This window comes from Furipterus horrens, unplaced genomic scaffold, assembly GCF_987537825.1.
Source record: "Furipterus horrens unplaced genomic scaffold, mFurHor1.1.pri manual_scaffold_6, whole genome shotgun sequence".
Taxonomy (NCBI): domain Eukaryota; kingdom Metazoa; phylum Chordata; class Mammalia; order Chiroptera; family Furipteridae; genus Furipterus; species Furipterus horrens.
Genome location: NW_028327176.1, coordinates 37,237,954 through 37,256,917, shown reverse-complemented (window position 1 = coordinate 37,256,917; position 18,964 = coordinate 37,237,954). Strand labels below are relative to the sequence as shown.

The window sequence follows — 18,964 nt, the reverse complement described above, 5'->3', positions numbered from 1 at the left end:
CCAGTACTGCTGGCAGCCTAGCTACCAGTAATATGAGCTAGCAATACTAACCATTGACAAGATTACCTGACTCCTTTGTTCAAGCCACAAAAAGTATATGCAAACTTTTAAGGTTCCTTGAAAACAGAGGTTGGGGAAAGAATGAAGTTTATTAAATACATATTGCATGCCATAGATCTTGTGGGATGGGAATTATTATCCTCATTTATAGATGAGGTCACTGAAGCTCAGAGAATTAATGAACTTGTCCAGTGTTTTACAGCTACTTAAAGAGAAGGCCAGAGGTTTGAATCTAGTTTTTGGACTATAAGCTAAACAATTTTGAAGAAAGCTTTTGGAACTAACAAGTTATTTATGTTAAACCCAGTGTCTGAAAATTATGAAAATATATATGTACAGCACATAACCCAGTTTTTAAGCTGTCATTGTTACTAAACTAATCACATTCTGATCAAAGTGTGACCACCTAACTCTTCAGGTAGCAGTAGATAGAAGTTGTGAAATACTCTATTTTTCAATGTTGCGGGTGATTAATGTTAAATGTAAATATTGATATTTTTAAAAATAAATGTTTGTGTTTAAACAGTTGCTAAGCCAACTTAAAGGAAATTTAGAAGAAGAAAATCGGCATCTACTAGATCAAATTCAGACATTAATGCTACAGAACAGAACACTGTTGGAACAGAACATGGAGAGCAAGGATCTTTTTCATGTTGAACAAAGACAGTACATGTAGGTACCAAATATTACTCATGGTTTTTTAAGTGCAATTTCTGGTGGCAGAGAAAACTCAATACAATTTTTAAACATTTATTATTTTTCAACATATATTTTTTTGAATGCTTATGTTTCGGGCTCTATGTTAATAACCAGAAATACTAACATGAAAACATGAGTACTGCTCTTAAGGAACTAGTAACATAAAGTGAGAACTATTAATAATTGTCATAACGGAGGTATGTGTAGGAAGCCATAGAAATTTGCAGGCTTAGTCTGGGAGAGGCAAGGTGAACTTTCCAAAGTTTAATGCTTGAGCTGAAACTTAAAGGCTCAGTAGGAGTTCACCTGGGGAGGCATACAGGCCAATATAGCAGCAAATGCAAAACACAGCAGTGTGATGAAAGTATGTTATGGTATGATATAGGATCTGAAGATTAATTGTCCTTTCTGGAGCAAAATTGAGGAAGGAGGGGCAGTAGAAAAGTGGATAAACATTCAGGAGCCACTTCACAGTGGTTTTTCTATGCCATACAAAGGAGTAGCTGAAAAAATTTAATAAGGGAGTAATAACAGCTTTGCATTTTTTAAAAAATGGGTTGCATTTTTGAGTATGGATTGGAAGTTTGAGAATAGAGACAAGAAGTTTTATGAAAGCTGTTAAAATAATCTAGTGAAAAAAAATAACAAGCAGTGGTATTTGAAATCAAAAACAAGAGAAATGTGGAAATAGAACTGACAGGGCTTAATTATTAGTAAGTTGTATCCCCATTGAGAGGGGAGGAATCTGGTAAAATCAGGATTTTGGCCTTGGCAGCTCAGTGTGTAGTCATTCTATTACACCATGATCCACCTTTACTAAATTCTTCTCTTCCCCTTGTCACTAAAGGGAAGCACCACAGTAAAATAGAAAGCACAGGTGTTGAAATCAGACAGATCCTAAAATTCAAATCCCAATTTTTCCTATCATTCGTAATGTGACCATAGACTAGTCACTTCATTTCTTTGATCATTGGTTTCTTTTAATCCAAAACAGTGGTACAATACCTACTTCTAGGATTATCCTAAGCAGTAAGTGAAATAATATCATAATGTACATGACAGTGACCCAGGGCATATATGAAACCAGGATACATTACAGTATTCATTTTTTGAAACATTAATTTTATTATAAAATTTTGACCAGGGAAAATTATTTTTATGTTAATACATAGATATATCATGGAGCAAAAGCAGAGTTTGCATGAGCTTTTAAAGTAAATGCAAAACTGCAAAGAAGTTCCACATTTTGGGCTGGTTACTTTGCACTATACCTTCAATTCTTTCAAGGGCATGTATACTTTTACTCTCTTCCATAAGGTGTATTTTAGTTTAAGCAGTGAGTAATCTAAAGCTCTTGACATTTCAGTTTCCTTCAGCAGAGGTATTACCCAAAGCTTTATCTTCTTATTATTCTGATCCTTTGTGACTAATCCATTTCTACAGTTTCAGTGATTGTATCTGTATATTAACTTACATATATTAGTATCTATTCTGACTTATAAATTTAAATTAAAATATCAGTCTTGCGTGTCAGACATTTCTGCCTGAGTGCTTGTGCCCCATGGTCCTAGCAGGAGTGACAGCTTAGTACTGAGAATTTGGAGGTTCCTGATGATATTTCAATAAGAAAAAGGAGAAAAGAATTGGAAGGTTTAGGCTGTCTGCTATTTGTGCTGTGGTGTAACTGTTGGCAACTTCCATTCACAAAGCATCTTCCACGTACTCTCGTGCAGTTCCCACTGCCTTAATGCAGCCTTACCTCTGATTGTCCATTAGCCTCCTGAATGCTTGCTGTACCTTCATCCTTTCTGATACATCCTTCTCTGTCATTGAGTTAAAGATTTCATGTTACTTTTTAATGAGACCTTCAATACTTTTGGTTTGCTATTGAGCAAAATCATAACCCAAAACTCCCTTACTACTTCCCCTCAGCTAAACTGCTTAATTTAGCATTCTTGTCTTTCCTTTTAAGTCTATCTAATATGGCCTTGTTCTTCATGAGGCTTATCTTTGGTCATTTAACATAGAAATATTTTCCCTTTTATAAGGTTCTGTTGTATTTCTGCAGTGCTTCTATTTGGCACTGCTACTACCTTGCATTATGATAGTCATTTATGTATGTATCTTCTCTCTACTATATTGTAAGCAGACACAGGCTACTTATTCATCTTTATATCACCTTATGCTTTCCTTATTGTAAATGACCACTAACTGTTTGTAGTATTCTTTGGCATCAAAGTTTTTTAGAATTCATTTTACTTTTACTGTAGTCTATGATCTGTGATTTTTCTCTATATAATATATACTACCAAGAACATAAAAATAGGATGCGGTAAAACCAGTACGTTCATATGTTACTGAAGGCAAGAAATAATTCTCTACAAGTAAATTAAGCCTAAATAATTCTGCCATAAAGGAAAAAAAATCTGTGTGAAGATGCAGTTGCCAGATTATTTGTTATATTTGTAATTGTAAGCAAACTATCCATTTTAAATTTTTTGCCTATATAAATTATAATAAATTACCCTTCATTCCAGAAATAGGGAAAAAGTCAGTGTTGATGTAATGTTGTTTAATAGCTGAAAAAAGATGTTAAGAACATTCCTTTGTCATGATGAGGTTGTAATATGGAAAACTTTTTCAAACAGATCGTATTAAAGAATTAGAACTTTAAATTCCTAATTTTTTTACTTAAGTTGTAAATTTAAAGAAAAGGAGAAACTTGGAAAAATCTATTGTTACTACCTAACAAATACTTAGTTGTCAACTATGATATCTGTATTTGTTTATGTTTTGGATAGAAGTCACAGTCACAAAATAATATTTAAAACTACAGAAAATATGATGCATGTCTTAAAATATCATTTTTATTTTTTAGTGATAAGTTAAATGAATTAAGACGACAAAAGGAGAAATTAGAAGAAAAAATTATGGATCAGTACAAATTTTATGAGCCATCTCCTCCCAGAAGGTACTGTTAACCAAATTTTACCCATTTTTATTCTGAAAAAAGAAAGTTATATTTTAAACTTCTGATTTTGTGAAGGATTTATATGTTCAATTTTAGACTGATAAGAACTTTTTAAATTTTGTCAGGAGAGGCAACTGGATTACTCTAAAAATGAGAAAATTAATAAAGTCTAAGAAGGACATTAATCGTGAACGTCAGAAATCTCTAACATTAACACCTACCCGTTCAGACTCCAGTGAAGGATTTCTTCAGCTCCCCCATCAAGATAGTCAAGATAGTTCTTCAGTAGGTTCAAACTCTTTAGAAGATGGCCAAACTTTGGGAACCAAGAAAAGCAGCAGTGAGTGCTTAAACTCTTTAAACATTTGTGATGTCTAGTATTGATTTAGAATCTTTTCCAAAGGTTATTTTTTTAAATAACTTCAACAGTCCTTTGAGATAATAGTCTAATTAATGCATTTCTTTAACTCCATACAATTATAAAATTTATTACATTCTACTATAGTTCATAACCACATGATTTTCTACATTGTGTGTTTAAAGATATCCCATACACAGAGATACCATCATTTGGCCAGAGGTAAAATAGTGTAGAAAAAACTTTGAAATAAGAGCCAGAATACCTCTGCCACTTGCTAGTTCTATTAATACAGGCAAGTGTTTTACCTTTGTGTCATACTTAACAGGGTGATTATGGGAAGCAAGTGAGAAATGTTTACAAGAGCTCATTTTTATAATTATAACAAAATAAAATAATAGGCTTTTAAAAAAATTTTATTTGTTTCTAGAGGAGGGAGGGTATGGGAGGGAGAAAGGGAGAGAAACATCAATGTGCAGTTGCCTCTCACATCTTCCAACTGGGGACCTGGCCCATAACCCAGGCATGTGCCCTGAATGGGAATCAAACTAGCGACACCTTGGTTCACAGGCCAGTGCTCAATCCACTAAACCACACCAGCCAGGGCTAATAAGGCATTTTATAATGAGGTTTTACTCATACTTTGGTATTAAAGTGGAACAAAGTTACATTGGGGAAAGCAAAAAAACAGGTATGAATTTGAAAAGAATTCCATTCAAAGATTTAGAAATAATTGAAGGTTATGAAAATTACTGAGTAAGGGAGTGCTTGATAAAGGATTGATTAAAATAGATGAGGGGATATAAATTTGTGTATCAACTTTGATATAATATTTTTAATTACAAATATAGAAGTATCACATCATAATGTGTCCAGTATAATTCATAATTTCTTAATTTCATTACCAGTGTGCTTAACTAAATAGCAAGAATAAAGTAAAAGCCTAAAGAAGTGTATTTTGAGAGAAAGAAAAGAATCCAGTGTTAGGCCCTTTGAAGGTGTCCAAGAAGTTGGCTATCAATGTTTTTATAAAATAGGTAAACAGTATACTTTGAATCCACTCAATCACCACAGTCATTAAATTTTAAAAATAGATTTATATATATAAAATTTCCACTACTCTTTTGAAGTACATACATAGCAGGCAAAAACAGCTACTCAACTTCCCCTAGGGGTAGACTCTCCATGTGGGCAACTCTCAAAACACTCAAAAAACCTATATATAGTATTTATATATAGGAGGCTCAAGAAAGTTGTTTAATTGTATTTCCCCACATAAGATAAATGTAACATGGGTCCTTTGGTACCTAGTCTTGTTAGCCAAATCTACATGAAACCTCTGAGTATTGTTGTAGAGAGATCATCAAGTTTTTCTTAAGTTTTCAGATAATTTAACTTTATCTCTACCTTTATATATAAAATATCTGAAATTTTATTAAATCAAAAATGGTAATGGGTATACTTAATTTTTTTAACTGAAGAAAGAAATTTCAATTCAGATACGAAAGCATACACCAGAAAGGCACAACAGTCTTTTCTGAAGCCATCTTATTTGTTCTAAATACAGGATGGGGCAAAAGTAGGTTTAAGTTGTGAGTATGTGAAAGTTTATTTTTGTATTATTATTATTTATTAATTGTATTATTTTATATATGAACAACTGTAAACCTACTTTTCCTCCAGCCATCATTCTTTCATACGCTGCGCTGAAACCTCCAAAATAATCAGAAGGAAGTAATAGTCTCCTTTCTTGCAAATAGTTTTAAAATTCTTAAATAAGCACAGACCCCAACAATGGTAATGTTTCTTTAATTTCAGTATGGTTTGGGAAAAGAACATTGTATATCTAAATACTAATTGTCATAAGAAGGGTCACTTCTTCCACTGGCAATTTGAAACTCCTTTTATCCTGTCCCTTTTGGAAGTGTGTCTGGCTGTCAGTAAAGCAGTCTTTGGAAAACAGAGAAAGAAAATATCTAAACAAGACAACATGTGCATGCTGCAACCACTCAGATTTATTTTAGCTAAGCGTCCATTTTTACATTGCTTTCAGTTCATTTCTTTTTAATCATTGAAAATAGTTGTGTTTTACGAAGCCAAAAAAGAAATAGGTCAGATTAAAAGCTTAAATTAATCAGAACTATTCCTGATAGCAATCAAATAAATACTTTAAATAACTGTATGTACATTGTATTCTTCGCGAATGATTCTTGTCAGTTTGTCAAAAAGCTTTGATCATTTACATGATAATGCCAGACCCTGAGAAAAAGCATAGTTTTTGAGGCTGTACGCATACACTATGCTTTTAAGTCTTTATGCAAGTTGTTTCCCTAGCTTCTAAATTGCAGTTCCTAAAAGGTATATATATTTGTATTCAAATCTTAATAAATTTAGTTTAAGATAGTGACTCTAGTGAACATTTTTTATTTTTGTGCTAATGACTCCTACTATAGTTGTAATGCTCTTTTTTTTTTTTTTGCAGACTACTGTCCTTGATTTTTTTAATAAACTCACTGAAAAAAAAGCCTTCAAAATATATAGTAATGTAATATATACATATTTTGTCATTTTTGCCTGTTTTAGGATGCCCTCTTATCTTTTAGCCTCACAAGGATTTAGTGCTAGCACTTATTACTACTGTCAAAATAATTTTTTTCTCTTCCCCAAACAACCTTTTATAAAATGAAATTAAATGTAATTGTTCATTTCATCTCTTGAAAGATTTTGTTCAAAAGAATATATATTTCCATGGTGCTACTGAATAATGCACCAGAACTCAGTTTAAAACAAGAAGTAATTCCCTATTTCTTTATTAAAATTTTAAAAGTAATGGAAAATTTTGATGAAAGTTTTAAAAGCCCTGGGCACTCTAGTTTTTGTTGATACTCTTCTAGAATGTGTACTCGCCTAAATTATTCTTCCCATAAAACCTTATAATTTACAGGAAATAGAAGATTGAAAAGCCTTGTATATTTTTATTATTTATATTCTGTGGCACACTGAAAGCCCTAATTTTAAAGGTATACATTTACAACTTAACTAGGAAAATTGTTTATAAATAATTCTAAGAAGTTTCTGTATTTATAGGACTTTAGCTAATCCAAGCTTTTAAAGTATATGTTCCTCATCATTTTCTTTGGTGCTTTTCCAAGTATTTTAAAGTATCAGAGTACTTATTTCATATTTCATTGTCACTCAGCAGCACAAGAATTAAATAGCTTTAGTATAGCATACATAAGCTGAAACTCAGACATTCATTTCTGTCCTTAATTTCAACATTTAACTCCCATCTGTTCTTCTCCCTTTTTTCTTTCATTTTTCTGTTTCTGTTTTTCCTCATGCTCTGACATTAAAGTGGTTGCACTGAAAAGACTGCCCTTTTTGAGGAACAGACCGAAGGATAAAGACAAAATGAAGGCCTGCTACCGTCGTTCCATGTGTAAGACTTTATGACAGTTCAGCTTTTTTCAATTGACTATATTGGCTTCCATTACTAATTTGTCACTAACCTTTCTCTGGACTGTGCCAATTTCCTTATTTTACAAAGTGCAGTCTTCTTCTAATACAAGGAGCTGGAAGAATTTTTTTTCAAAACTGGCACTGAATTTGCATTATATGTATGTTCATTGATACATATACATGCATGTTTAGTCATACATGTAATAATACACTTGTAACTTTCCAGTGCTTTCTAAAAGTTGGCAAAAAAACCCACTAATTTTTAATGCCATAAAGACTTTTCCCAAAGTTTACTTAAAGAAAATATAACAAAATGTTTAGCATTAGGAATTTATTTTTTTAATGAACTAGATTAAATAAGTAAGTAAATAAATAAATAAAATGGCCTGTAACCCTTTCAAAATGTTTGTCATTCTTTATATAATAATACTTTGGTTTTCCTTTTTCTAAGTGGAATGGGTAATTACATAATCACATTAAAATGTCTGTCACTTTGTCATCTCTTTCAGGTTTTTGTTGAATGGTATACTTAGTTGATTCATAAAGTGAATAATTTCTTCAGTAACCTGCTCTGACCAAGGACTCTTTATCATGTCCAATAATGATGCTCTCCATCTTACCTTTATTCATTCCATTTTTGTCACCAAAAAAACACATTATGAAGGCTTCTAATTATATTGCACATCACTGCGCAAAAGCATGGCAGTTGTACAGAGTAAAATTCCTTTTCCTGTCTTTCAAAGGATGGAGATGGGATAAGAATATTTACTAAAATTTATCAGCCTTTGGCCTAGTCATTTTATTCCGCTGAATGCATATCATAATTCAAATGATGTTGTGTTGTGTTTATAGTTTTTTATTTTCACCTGCATAGGGGGAAAAAATTTATGATACAAAATAGAAATAAGAGCAAAAACATTAACCATGCTGATTCATTTGCTTTCATTTGCATCCCAGCCATGAATGACCTGGTGCAGTCCATGGTCCTAGCAGGAGGACAGTGGACAGGTAGTACTGAGAATTTGGAGGTTCCTGATGATATTTCAACGGGTAAAAGGAGAAAAGAATTGGGAGCTATGGCCTTCTCTACTACAGCTATCAACTTTTCAACTGTCAACTCCTCTACAGGCTTCAGATCCAAGCAGTTGGTTAATAATAAAGGTATAGGCTGTCTGCTATTTGTACTGTTGTGTAACTATTGCCAACAGGAATTTTTATTTTACTTTCCCATGTGTACTTTTTTTGACAGCAACAACCTGAAATAATTATCAAAACAATCTGTCTTTGATTTGAGGGAATTTTCAAATCATTTCAAAAATTTTAAGACACACAAATAACTAAAATCTTCCCTAGGCCTTTCATAATAAACAGCTAAAGAACTAACAAGAAAAGGAAAAAGTAAAGCAAGTAGAGTGAGAAAAGGAGTTACAGAAGCTTTAAAAAACAAACAAATCTGAAAACACTATGACTTCAAACAGAGAAAACCGTGTAGAACAACCGAGGCTCTTGCTTTGCTTTGTAGGGTCATGGAGACTGTTTCACTGCTTCTGGTGTTTCCAAAACAAGTGAACTCTCATCAGAGCTATTCTGTTTAATACTCCTAGTTCCAGTTTTTGATTGAGTCTATGAAATATGTTAAATCAAGATGTATGTGATTGAAAAGGAATTTCCATATTATAGGTTGTTGGGGTTTTTGTTAAAAAATACTTTCATATCCGTTTTGCTATTTTATGTAGATACTACATCCTTTGAAGATATAAGTCCACAAGGTGTTAGTGATGATTCTAGTACGGGATCAAGAGTTCACGGTAAGATAATGAACTTTATTTAGAGAACACATAGTACATGTAGAATGTCGTACTGAATCTGTGAACATGCATTACCAGCAAGCATATTGTATCTAACCTGCATTGCATCCCTCTGCCATCTCTTCAAACCTAATTATACTCCCTTCTGTCCCTTTTAAGATTACTGCTTCGTCTAAATAGTCTGTATTTTAGTCAAGGTTTATTCATAAAGTATGCCTGTACAATGCTTAAAGGCAGTTTTGTTGCCATATTGGTATAAGTTGAAAGTTATGAGTTATTTTTTACTGTTGGTTTAAAACATACTTTGGTCAAGGATGTAAAAAAAAAAACACATTTTCTTTAGTGTAAAGCATTTCAGGTTTTTAATTGGTATCTGGAAAATCATACCTTACCAAACTAAATTATTAACAATAAATGAATAACATGTTAAAGGAATGCCATTTGTAGCAGGATTTTAAGAAATAGGATAGGGCTGTGTTAACTCTGCAGCTGTTTCCCTTGAAAGGATAAGAATACAAGACATTAGCTGCAGATGCCTATATTCCTCTGGTTTGTGGCTTCTCTGCAATGTGTAGGGTTCCTTGTCTGTTGTAAATGACCTAATCACAGCACTTTTTTTTTTTTTTTTGGCATGTCACTCATTCTCTAAAACAGTCTTGGTATCTATCTAGAAATCATATTAAAAAATAAATAAGCATTTTATTTTATTTTCTTTGAATTTCAACTATTGTTTCAGAAATGTCTTGTTCTAAAGCGTCTTACTGAACTGTGTGGAAATGTCTTTGCTCTCTAATCTGTATGATTCAGCTATCTGTGGGCCTGCTCAGTGTGTAAAAGTATGCATGATTACTTCCTCAAAGCATTCTGTGATCAGAATGTAAAGTTCAGTGTCAGCAGCTGGAAGTTTTATCACACTGTCTCCTGATTTTTTCATTTAGCTTCAAGACCAGCCAGCCTTGATAGTAGCAGAACATCCACTAGCAATAGCAATAATAATGCTTCACTCCATGAAGTCAAAGGTATGCTGTAGGTAAATTTGTTAATATGTTCCATCCATTTGCAGATTTAGAAGAGAGAGTGATGAAGTTTCTGGGGTAAAGTATGAAATCCAAATCATCTATGTTTGGAACATAGTTCCTTGGAATAGTTTATGATTTTAACATTGTGATACATATGTATTTTAATGTATATAAATGTAAAAACAGGAGCAGTTATTTTCATTTCCATTTTTCATCTTTCCCAGATAAAATATAAAATATTTTATTACAATCTTTATACTTAAAAATATCTGTAGGTTATTTTACTTGTTTTGTCTTTTTCATTAAAATTTTTTCATGATGCATGTACATTGAACTCACATTACAGAAGGTGTTTTAGAAATACTTAATTTATCCATGAAATAAGGGAAAATATTTTTTAATCAATAAGGCAGTTATGTGTGTATGCGTGTGTTACAAGAGCCAGGTAGATGTGTATAGCTCATCTAAGAATACAAGATTTTTTTTCCCTTGATTTTTATGCATTCCAAGGTAAGGTTTTTATGTAATATCTGGAAGCCTTGACTAATACCTTTTTCCTTAAAGGTATAATGCCCACTCAGATACTGTAATTGTTTAGTAGCTGATAAAAGTTTGTTAAAATACTATTCTCTACAGTCCAGAATTGTCAAATTATAGTGAATGCATTTGTTCCATTGCTTTTTGTATTATAAAATCCTTTTTGTCTCGGTTTAGTTTTATTTTATTATTAATACTGTGACTTTGTTGCTATGATCTGAAAAATGTGATTTCATGGGGGATTTCAAAAAATTTTTATAATCATGTTCATATGTCCAATAGGAAAATGTAATCTGAAAATGTGATGAAGTATTTGAAAATTGTAAGAAAATTTTATTTCTATAAAATTGGTACATAACTTGAGCCATATTCTCTCATGACCTACTTTACTGTCTGTGATTAGGAGACCATGGAAAGTTACATTTTCTGTCTAAACACTATATCTATGAGGTTTGCTTTGATAAAAATGTATTAGCACTCTTAAAGAACAGCATAAAACTTCAGGTAGCTATTTTTCCAGAACTAGTCATTTGCATTCTATATAGTTGTTCAACCTCAACTGAGTAGCCACCATACCAACAGTGGAAAGCAGGAACAATCAGATGATTCAGACATTAAATAAAGAATAAAATAATATATATTTGATTTTTACATTTTACTAGAATTTTCTCAGTAATTACATCATGTATGTCTCCATTTGACTCTTCTTATATGCCTGCTATTTAAATTTTTAAAATTTTCCCTTAAGGTTATTCATTAAAGGATGAAGAGAAAAACCTTTAAGTAGTAAAGACTTCATAGAAAGGCAAAGCATTAATTTTTTAGGACTTAGAATGGTTTTTGGTTTTAAAATTCATATAATCGTGTTTTGTTCTAAGTTATGAGGTATTTTACAATTACAATTGATTCTTGAACATACGCAGATGTGCTGAGAGGTCAGCACCCCTAATCTCATATTATTCAAGGGTCAACTCATATTTGAACTTGAATTTTTAAAAATGTATTAATTATTCATTCATTTACTAATCAAATGCATTAAGTGCCTGCTTTATATACTTAGGCTCTAGGTATGATGGTGAAAGCAAGTCTTTGCCCTTGTGGTGCTTATATTTGTCAAATTGACAAAATAAGAAACCAGGTTATGGTAGACTGATAAGGAAGTCTATGGTAGACAAAATAATCAAGCAGCCGTTAGACTGGCCAAAGATAAACATAGTTTACTAAGCATTTCTAAGTAAAGCTTCATAAGAATCCAGTCAACAAATTGTATGACTTACATAGTTTTAATCTCATTTCTATTATTGAACTCTTAATACACCATTTACTCCAAAGCAGGTGCAGTTCATATTCAGAGCAGGCCACAAAGCCATAGCAGTGGAGAATTCAGCCTGCTTCATGATCATGAGGCTTGGTCCAGCAGTGGCAGCAGTCCAATCCAGTACTTGAAAAGACAGACCAGGTCAAGTCCAGTGCTCCAGCACAAACTGCCTGAAACATTAGAGGGTCGAGCACATCGCAAGATCAAAACTGGTTCCCCTGGAAGTGAAGTTGTTACTCTACAACAGTTTTTGGAAGAAAGCAACAAGCTTACCTCAATACAGGTTAGTTTTAAGGATGACCTTAATTTATGTGGGCATTACAAGTTAAATATCTATAATTCAACTTTAGAACTTTTTTTTTTAAGTAAAGGAGTGTTTAAAAATTCTATCAGTTTTATATTATACAATTTAATATATCAGGAAAGTAAAAGCATGGCAGCTATTCATTAATTTGCTTTGTTTTTGAACAGATAAAGTCCTCAAGTCAGGAGAACCTTTTAGATGAAGTAATGAAAAGTTTGTCTGTCTCTTCTGACTTTTTGGGAAAAAGCAAACCAGTTAGCTGTGGTCTGGCCAGGTCAGTAAGTGGAAAAACCCCAGGAGACTTCTATGATAGACGGACAACTAAGCCTGAACAATTTGTAAGACCTGGTCCTCAAAAGACTGAAGATACCTACTTTATTAGTTCTCCAGGGAAACCTACACCAAGTACTCAAGGAAAGATAAAATTGGTAAAAGAATCTTCTTTGTCACGACAATCAAAAGATAGTAACCCTTATGCTACTTTACCTCGTGCGAGCAGTGTGATCTCTACTGCCGAAGGAACTACTAGAAGGACAAGCATCCATGATTTTTTGACCAAGGACAGTAGACTGCCTATGTCAGTTGATTCATCACCAGCTACTGCTGATAGCAACATCACTGCTGCATCTAGTGAGTACCGTTTACACCAATGGTCCTCCCCTGCACTTCACAGCCCAACACATTCTCTAGGTTCTCATGCACTAATGGATTTAGTTACAGAAATGCCCAAGTCTCTATATGCCCAGGCTAGAAACTCAACAACAGAAAGGTCACATTTTGTAAACCAAACTTTTGCCACTATTAATATGTCTAATGATACATTTGGAATATCAGCTAAAGATAGCATAGGGTCATTTACGATGGCTCATCCATCTCAGCCATTTTTATCCCTGAACACAGAGTTAGTTAGTAACATAAGTGGGTTACCTCCGAGGCCAGTCACCAGAGGAACTGACCAGGCTTCCACCTTGTTGGATAAAGCTGCACAGAAAGATGATAAACAGATTTCTGATAATCAGAGCCCTAGTAACAGTAACCCACAGTCTTCTGTAGATAGCAATAATCTTACCACTCCTGCATGCGTCTATCCTGGTGACACAGAAGCTGCATTGTTGGTTTCTGAGGATACTCAAACTGTTTGGTATGAATATGGTTGTGTATGATCAAAAGTGCACAGTATAATACTGATGTTATTTGATAAGCACTATGCTTCTCTAATCTGACTTGAAGAGCTGCTGTTGAAAAGTATTGGGCTAGGTTCATATTTTTATTTTCCAATTGTGGCATAGTGTTTGGCTGTATATGATGGCTTATATATCAATGTGAATGTGTAACCACACCAAAACCTGCATGAAATATTAATTGCATTGTACATTTTCTGCATGACTTTAAAAACCTTAACAATACATGATCCTCTCTCACATTTCTTGTTGCCTGATAAAAGATTGTTACTTTTAGAAGCATGTTAAGATAGTTGCATGCTAAGATTACCAAGAAAGCATTTCCGAGTCATATTAACTTTGTTTCTTCCAAAAAAGAATGCTCGTTTTTTTCCCTTACTCCCTTCCTTTCCCTCCCTCTCATTCATTTCTTTTATTTCCAGAATGTGTACTACATATTGCACATGTATGGGAAAATATGTAAAAAGATGTCATTTTCTTTTGCCATTTAATTATGCCTTCTGTCCTGTTTTATTTTCAAATAAATAATAACTCAATACTTTATGTAGCAAATATTTACTGCCCATATTTATAAAATTGTTTAGATTTAAAACATTGTTAATACTCATAAAGTTAGTGTAATTCTTAAAAACCCCATCAAGTTTAAATGTGACTTATACATTGACTAGGAACATTTGTATATATTCTATTTCTTTTCTGCACTTTTATTCATCTTCTTTCAAGATTACTTTTTTACTTGGAATCAGTTAACACAGTTTTTCCAGTTTGTTTTTTTTTTATATATATAGTCAAAGAGAAATAAATCAATCATACTCAATGTGTTGGAAATTTGCATTTTTACTTTTGTTCAAAAAGGGTAGCAAGTTTGCAAAGTGGTAAAGATTGTTACTTCTAAAATTCTATAAGTAACTATTAAATTATATGTCTGTCCTTAATACAGAATTTTCTAAAGTGAGTACATTGTGTTAAAATAAAATATTAGGATTTGTAACCATTGAAACAAATTTTAGTAGAACAAATTTTAGAACTAAGAATAAATATGATTCTTAGCTAAAAAATAACCATCTAATATAGAGAAAATATTTGCTAACTTTGACTCCAGTGTCATAAACTTCAAAATTATCTTGCTGTGGTCATAGCACTATTAAAGCAGAATCAGCTAAACTTGAATCTCCCAGAATAAAACAAAAATAAAAAATAAAAACTCAACTCTGAGTTACTTATCTCTGGAGGAGTATGTATCTTCACTCTGTCTGTGGAATGTTTTTGCATTTTGATTCAGCCTAAATATTTTTAATGATAGCAGCCTGACATTTGAAAGGAATGCTTTGAAATGTAACTTTATAAAGAGGAAGGAAATAATTATTTACTACATGTTTTATCTCAGGAAGTAGGCCCTTCTGTATCTTTGATCATATTTTTCTCATAGCCAGCTATTATTAAAAGTAGTGCTAGAGAAGGCAATCATATGAAAATTTTCATATTTTTTAGTACCATCTAATATATTTCCACATGAATACATCAGTATTTTATTGTCATTTGTTTCATAGTCCTAACATTTCACATGTTTTTGGTGTTGCTTTTTTTTTTTCATAACCTAGTAATAAAACTTGAAGGGTAAATATAGGTGAGATTAGTTGGAGGCCATGTATAATACAGATATAATAATTATGTCTTTTCCACATTGAGTCAACTTTTATTTCTCAACTATTTCAACTTTTTAAATATTATAAATCTGGCCATACACTTAAATTTTAAATTTAATACATTGAAAAGTCATGTGCTATATTAAGAACTGTGTGATTATTGTACAAAATTATGCTTACAGTAAAGAAGTATTTCCAACCCAAATGGCTATAGTTATATATATATATGCAGCATAATTTCAGAAAGAATATACACTGTGCATGTATGACAGATACATACCATGTCCATATGTCTTGATGGATTGTCTAAGAATAACTTCTTCCAGAAACTATCACAAGCTGTGAAGTCATGAAAATCTCTTAGAACACTATATAAACATACCTTCTGTAAATGAAATCTTACAAAAATGCCCCCAATAAGAAAAAAAATTTTAATAAAAGTAAAGCAATTCTGACTCAATAGAGCAGCTGCATGTTTTTCTCCTAGGACATCTCCATAAATAAGCCTATGGCTTCACAGAGGATTATTTGAAAACCTATATGACATTCGGTACCCTAATTTTAGATGAAACTGTATAGTTTATATTCCTAGCCTAGGATTCTAGAAATTATACCCGTATTATTTGTGTGACATTGTAAACTTATACTGTTAAGTACTAGGTCTCCTTTGACCAAAACAATTTTAGCTGTAACAATGTAAGTAGGTATATTATTTGCCTACAAAATAAGTCTCAAGCCCATGTTTTTTTAGTAAATAATACAAATATTGCATTGTAGATGTTTCTGCCACTGCATGCAAGATTACTTTTTACTTTACAACTGTATGTGAACATTTAGTAAGTAAACCTATCTGACACTAAAACAGCATATTATTTATAGCTTTTAAAAATATAAAAATCACTCTTTAAGTAATGTCTATCAGATTAACACATTTTCTCAGAGTTAGATTACTTCTTGTCCAACTCAGTTTCTTATCTTCATTAATTGTATTATGTTTAACTGTTGATTAAATAACATGAAATGCTTTTTTCCTGCAGATGTGGACAAAATACAAGAAAGCAGAAATTCAAAAAGCAGGTCTAGGGAGCAACAAAGCTCCTAATTCTATTACCCACTACATGATATGTGGGCCAAGTGGTGAGTTTCTTACTCAAAATGTAAATGAGATTAGTCTCATTTATACAAACTAACCGCATTAAATATAAGAACAAGTGCATATTGCATTAACAGATGAAATATTGCTTGCTTAATTCATGACTTCTGTCCTACTTACTTGTAAAGCAAGATTATTTGATTGCCATATTTTCTTCCTTTCTTTTGTTTTCAAACAGGAAACAAACCTTTTAAGAATTAGTTTTTCCCTCAACTTAAATTTAATTTTAGTAGTGAGTCATGTTTTAGGACTTACTCTTTTAGTTTGAAGTCTTTTCTTTTTTTGTGGTAGGAATACAACTTTGCCAATGTTCTTGGTAATTGAGGATAAACTGAATGCCACTTGAAAGAAAACATGTCTCTTTCTGTCATTCTCATTCCTCTAGAAATATCTGGTGCATGCTGTTCTTATAGTCACTGCTCTGTATTTTATCTCTCTCTTATCTTCAAGCTTTTCTTATATTTTCTTTCATCTTTCTACCTTTCGACTAAATACAGAGAGAAGTGTCCTTCATTTTCTCAGTATGAAGCCTTTATTTCTGAAGTAACAAGCCACCCAACTATAGAAATCATTTTTTAAAATCTTTAAGGAGACTTTATACAATTCTGCGTGACTAGAGCAGGCAAGAAATACAAAACTTCATTCCTTCCTTGAATCAAGGAGCACTACTGGAGTCAACTGCCAAAATTTTTAGAAGGTTTTAGGACTTACTATACATGGCACTGTTAAGATCTGCTGAATAAAGGATGTTCTCTCACTAAGGATCAAGTGTTCTGAGGTTTCAAGAAGTACTCCAAGAACAACCTACTTCTTTCATCATTTGTTTATGAATTTATCCATGTTTGCTTAATGCTTCTGCTAAGTATTAGCTGAAATCTAGTCATTTATATTTAGTTGTGTAAATCTAAATTAAATGCTGTAGTATGTTGTGGAATGTACTATATATCAAGATTGAGAACATTGTTTTTTGGCATGCCAGAGCCTTATTTGGTTAGCAGACTGCACGTGTTGGTATTTTTTTTAAGCCAATTATTTTGATGCACTGAAAAAGAAATTTGATTTAAATGATAAATCTGAAAAATCCATGAGATGAGACTTATAAAAAACTTACAGTAATATTAATCTTTTCATATTCCCCAATAAGCAACACTAAGCATTAACATGTGGATCCAAGTTGAGTGTTTTTCTGAAACTTTTTTTTTAGTAAGGTGATTTTCCAACAAATGACATTCCTAAGATAAAGCTGTCATATTTGAATTCATTTCCTTTCTTCGGTATATGTGTGTTTGTTTTTTTACTTGAGAGCTGACTGTTGCTTAAGAAGTTTTCCTATGGCAAAAAATAATGTAAATAATTTACTATGATCTGCATTTTGCCAGGAACTCACTTATTATTAAGGTTACACTTATTAATAAGAACTTTTGTTTTCTTTATAATGTTAAAATTGGTAACTACTATTGGTACTTTTGAAATATTTGTATACATTTGTTACCTTGAACATTTGAAAGAAGCACAAAAAAAGTAGATTTAGTTAATTTAACCCAGGGAAACATCCGTTTTTTTTGTAGCTCCAATTTTATATCAGTTTTATTTTCTTACAAAATCAAAAAAATGCATTGATATCGGTTAATGCAAATTCATTATTTAACATAAATCAGAATCTTAAAGGTCTGAAATAAGAAAGATGCTATCTTTTTTAATGTTTTAACAGTGTACTTCTTAGGCTCTCATTACCGGCTCTAAAAATCTTTTTGGAATAATTTCATATTCCAGTGTGGATTTATGAACTGTGTGTTTCATTACTAACCTAGCTGCCATGAGAAATGTGTTCTCCCCCTCCCTTCTTTTTTCTTCCCTTCACCCCTCCTCTTCCTTTTCTCTCTTTCTCATATACATATCTTTTCTTTTTCAGGTCAGTAGCAACGTTGTGTTCAAAGTCTACTTTCAGAAAGACCATTAATTAAAAAACAATGTATAGTTGACCAGATTAAATGGAAATTAGCAATCTTGGACTTGCTAATTTAATGCCACCATTAACTTAGGTTTTGCCACCAAATAATGCTGTAAAGTTAAATCACTTTTAAACTCTTGGATGAAAGGTGCTATGTAATGTAAATACAAAGGATTCTTTCTAAAATACAAATGTTACACAACAGACATACTTAAAACTGATTCTCTATACTTGAAAAATCTCTCTCCATCATGACTCCCTAGATTCAAGTATCAAATTGATAATGGGCATCATGGCAGTCTAGAGACACCTGCATGTAAAAAATGTAAATTCATTTTAGGTGGATAAATGTAAAATATAGAAATTATGTTTTAGCTAAAATACAGTAAGTGGGTAACTTAGATTTATATTAACTAGCTTCTAATTTGCACAACTAGGACACATCCCAGGACAATTACTGAAAGTTAAAATTAATTAGTAGGAAGTGTCCCAGTGAGGGT

The 18,964-nt window shown here is 32.2% G+C and overlaps 1 protein-coding gene across 1 annotated transcript in view; it reads left to right on the top strand.

Annotated features, from left to right (window-relative positions):
- Nucleotides 1–14,102, top strand: part of CCDC88A (coiled-coil and HOOK domain protein 88A) — a 131,162-nt gene extending 117,060 nt beyond the window's left edge. Inside the window, exons 23-31 of the mRNA XM_090281311.1 lie at nt 587–732; nt 3,638–3,730; nt 3,856–4,070; nt 7,444–7,527; nt 8,505–8,708; nt 9,284–9,355; nt 10,294–10,374; nt 12,244–12,512; nt 12,701–14,102. Of these exons, the coding sequence (XP_090137437.1) occupies nt 587–732; nt 3,638–3,730; nt 3,856–4,070; nt 7,444–7,527; nt 8,505–8,708; nt 9,284–9,355; nt 10,294–10,374; nt 12,244–12,512; nt 12,701–13,696 (2,160 nt within the window). The 3' untranslated portion in view covers nt 13,697–14,102. The remainder of the gene's footprint in view (nt 1–586; nt 733–3,637; nt 3,731–3,855; nt 4,071–7,443; nt 7,528–8,504; nt 8,709–9,283; nt 9,356–10,293; nt 10,375–12,243; nt 12,513–12,700) is intronic.
- The last annotated feature ends 4,862 nt before the right edge of the window (nt 14,103–18,964 follow it).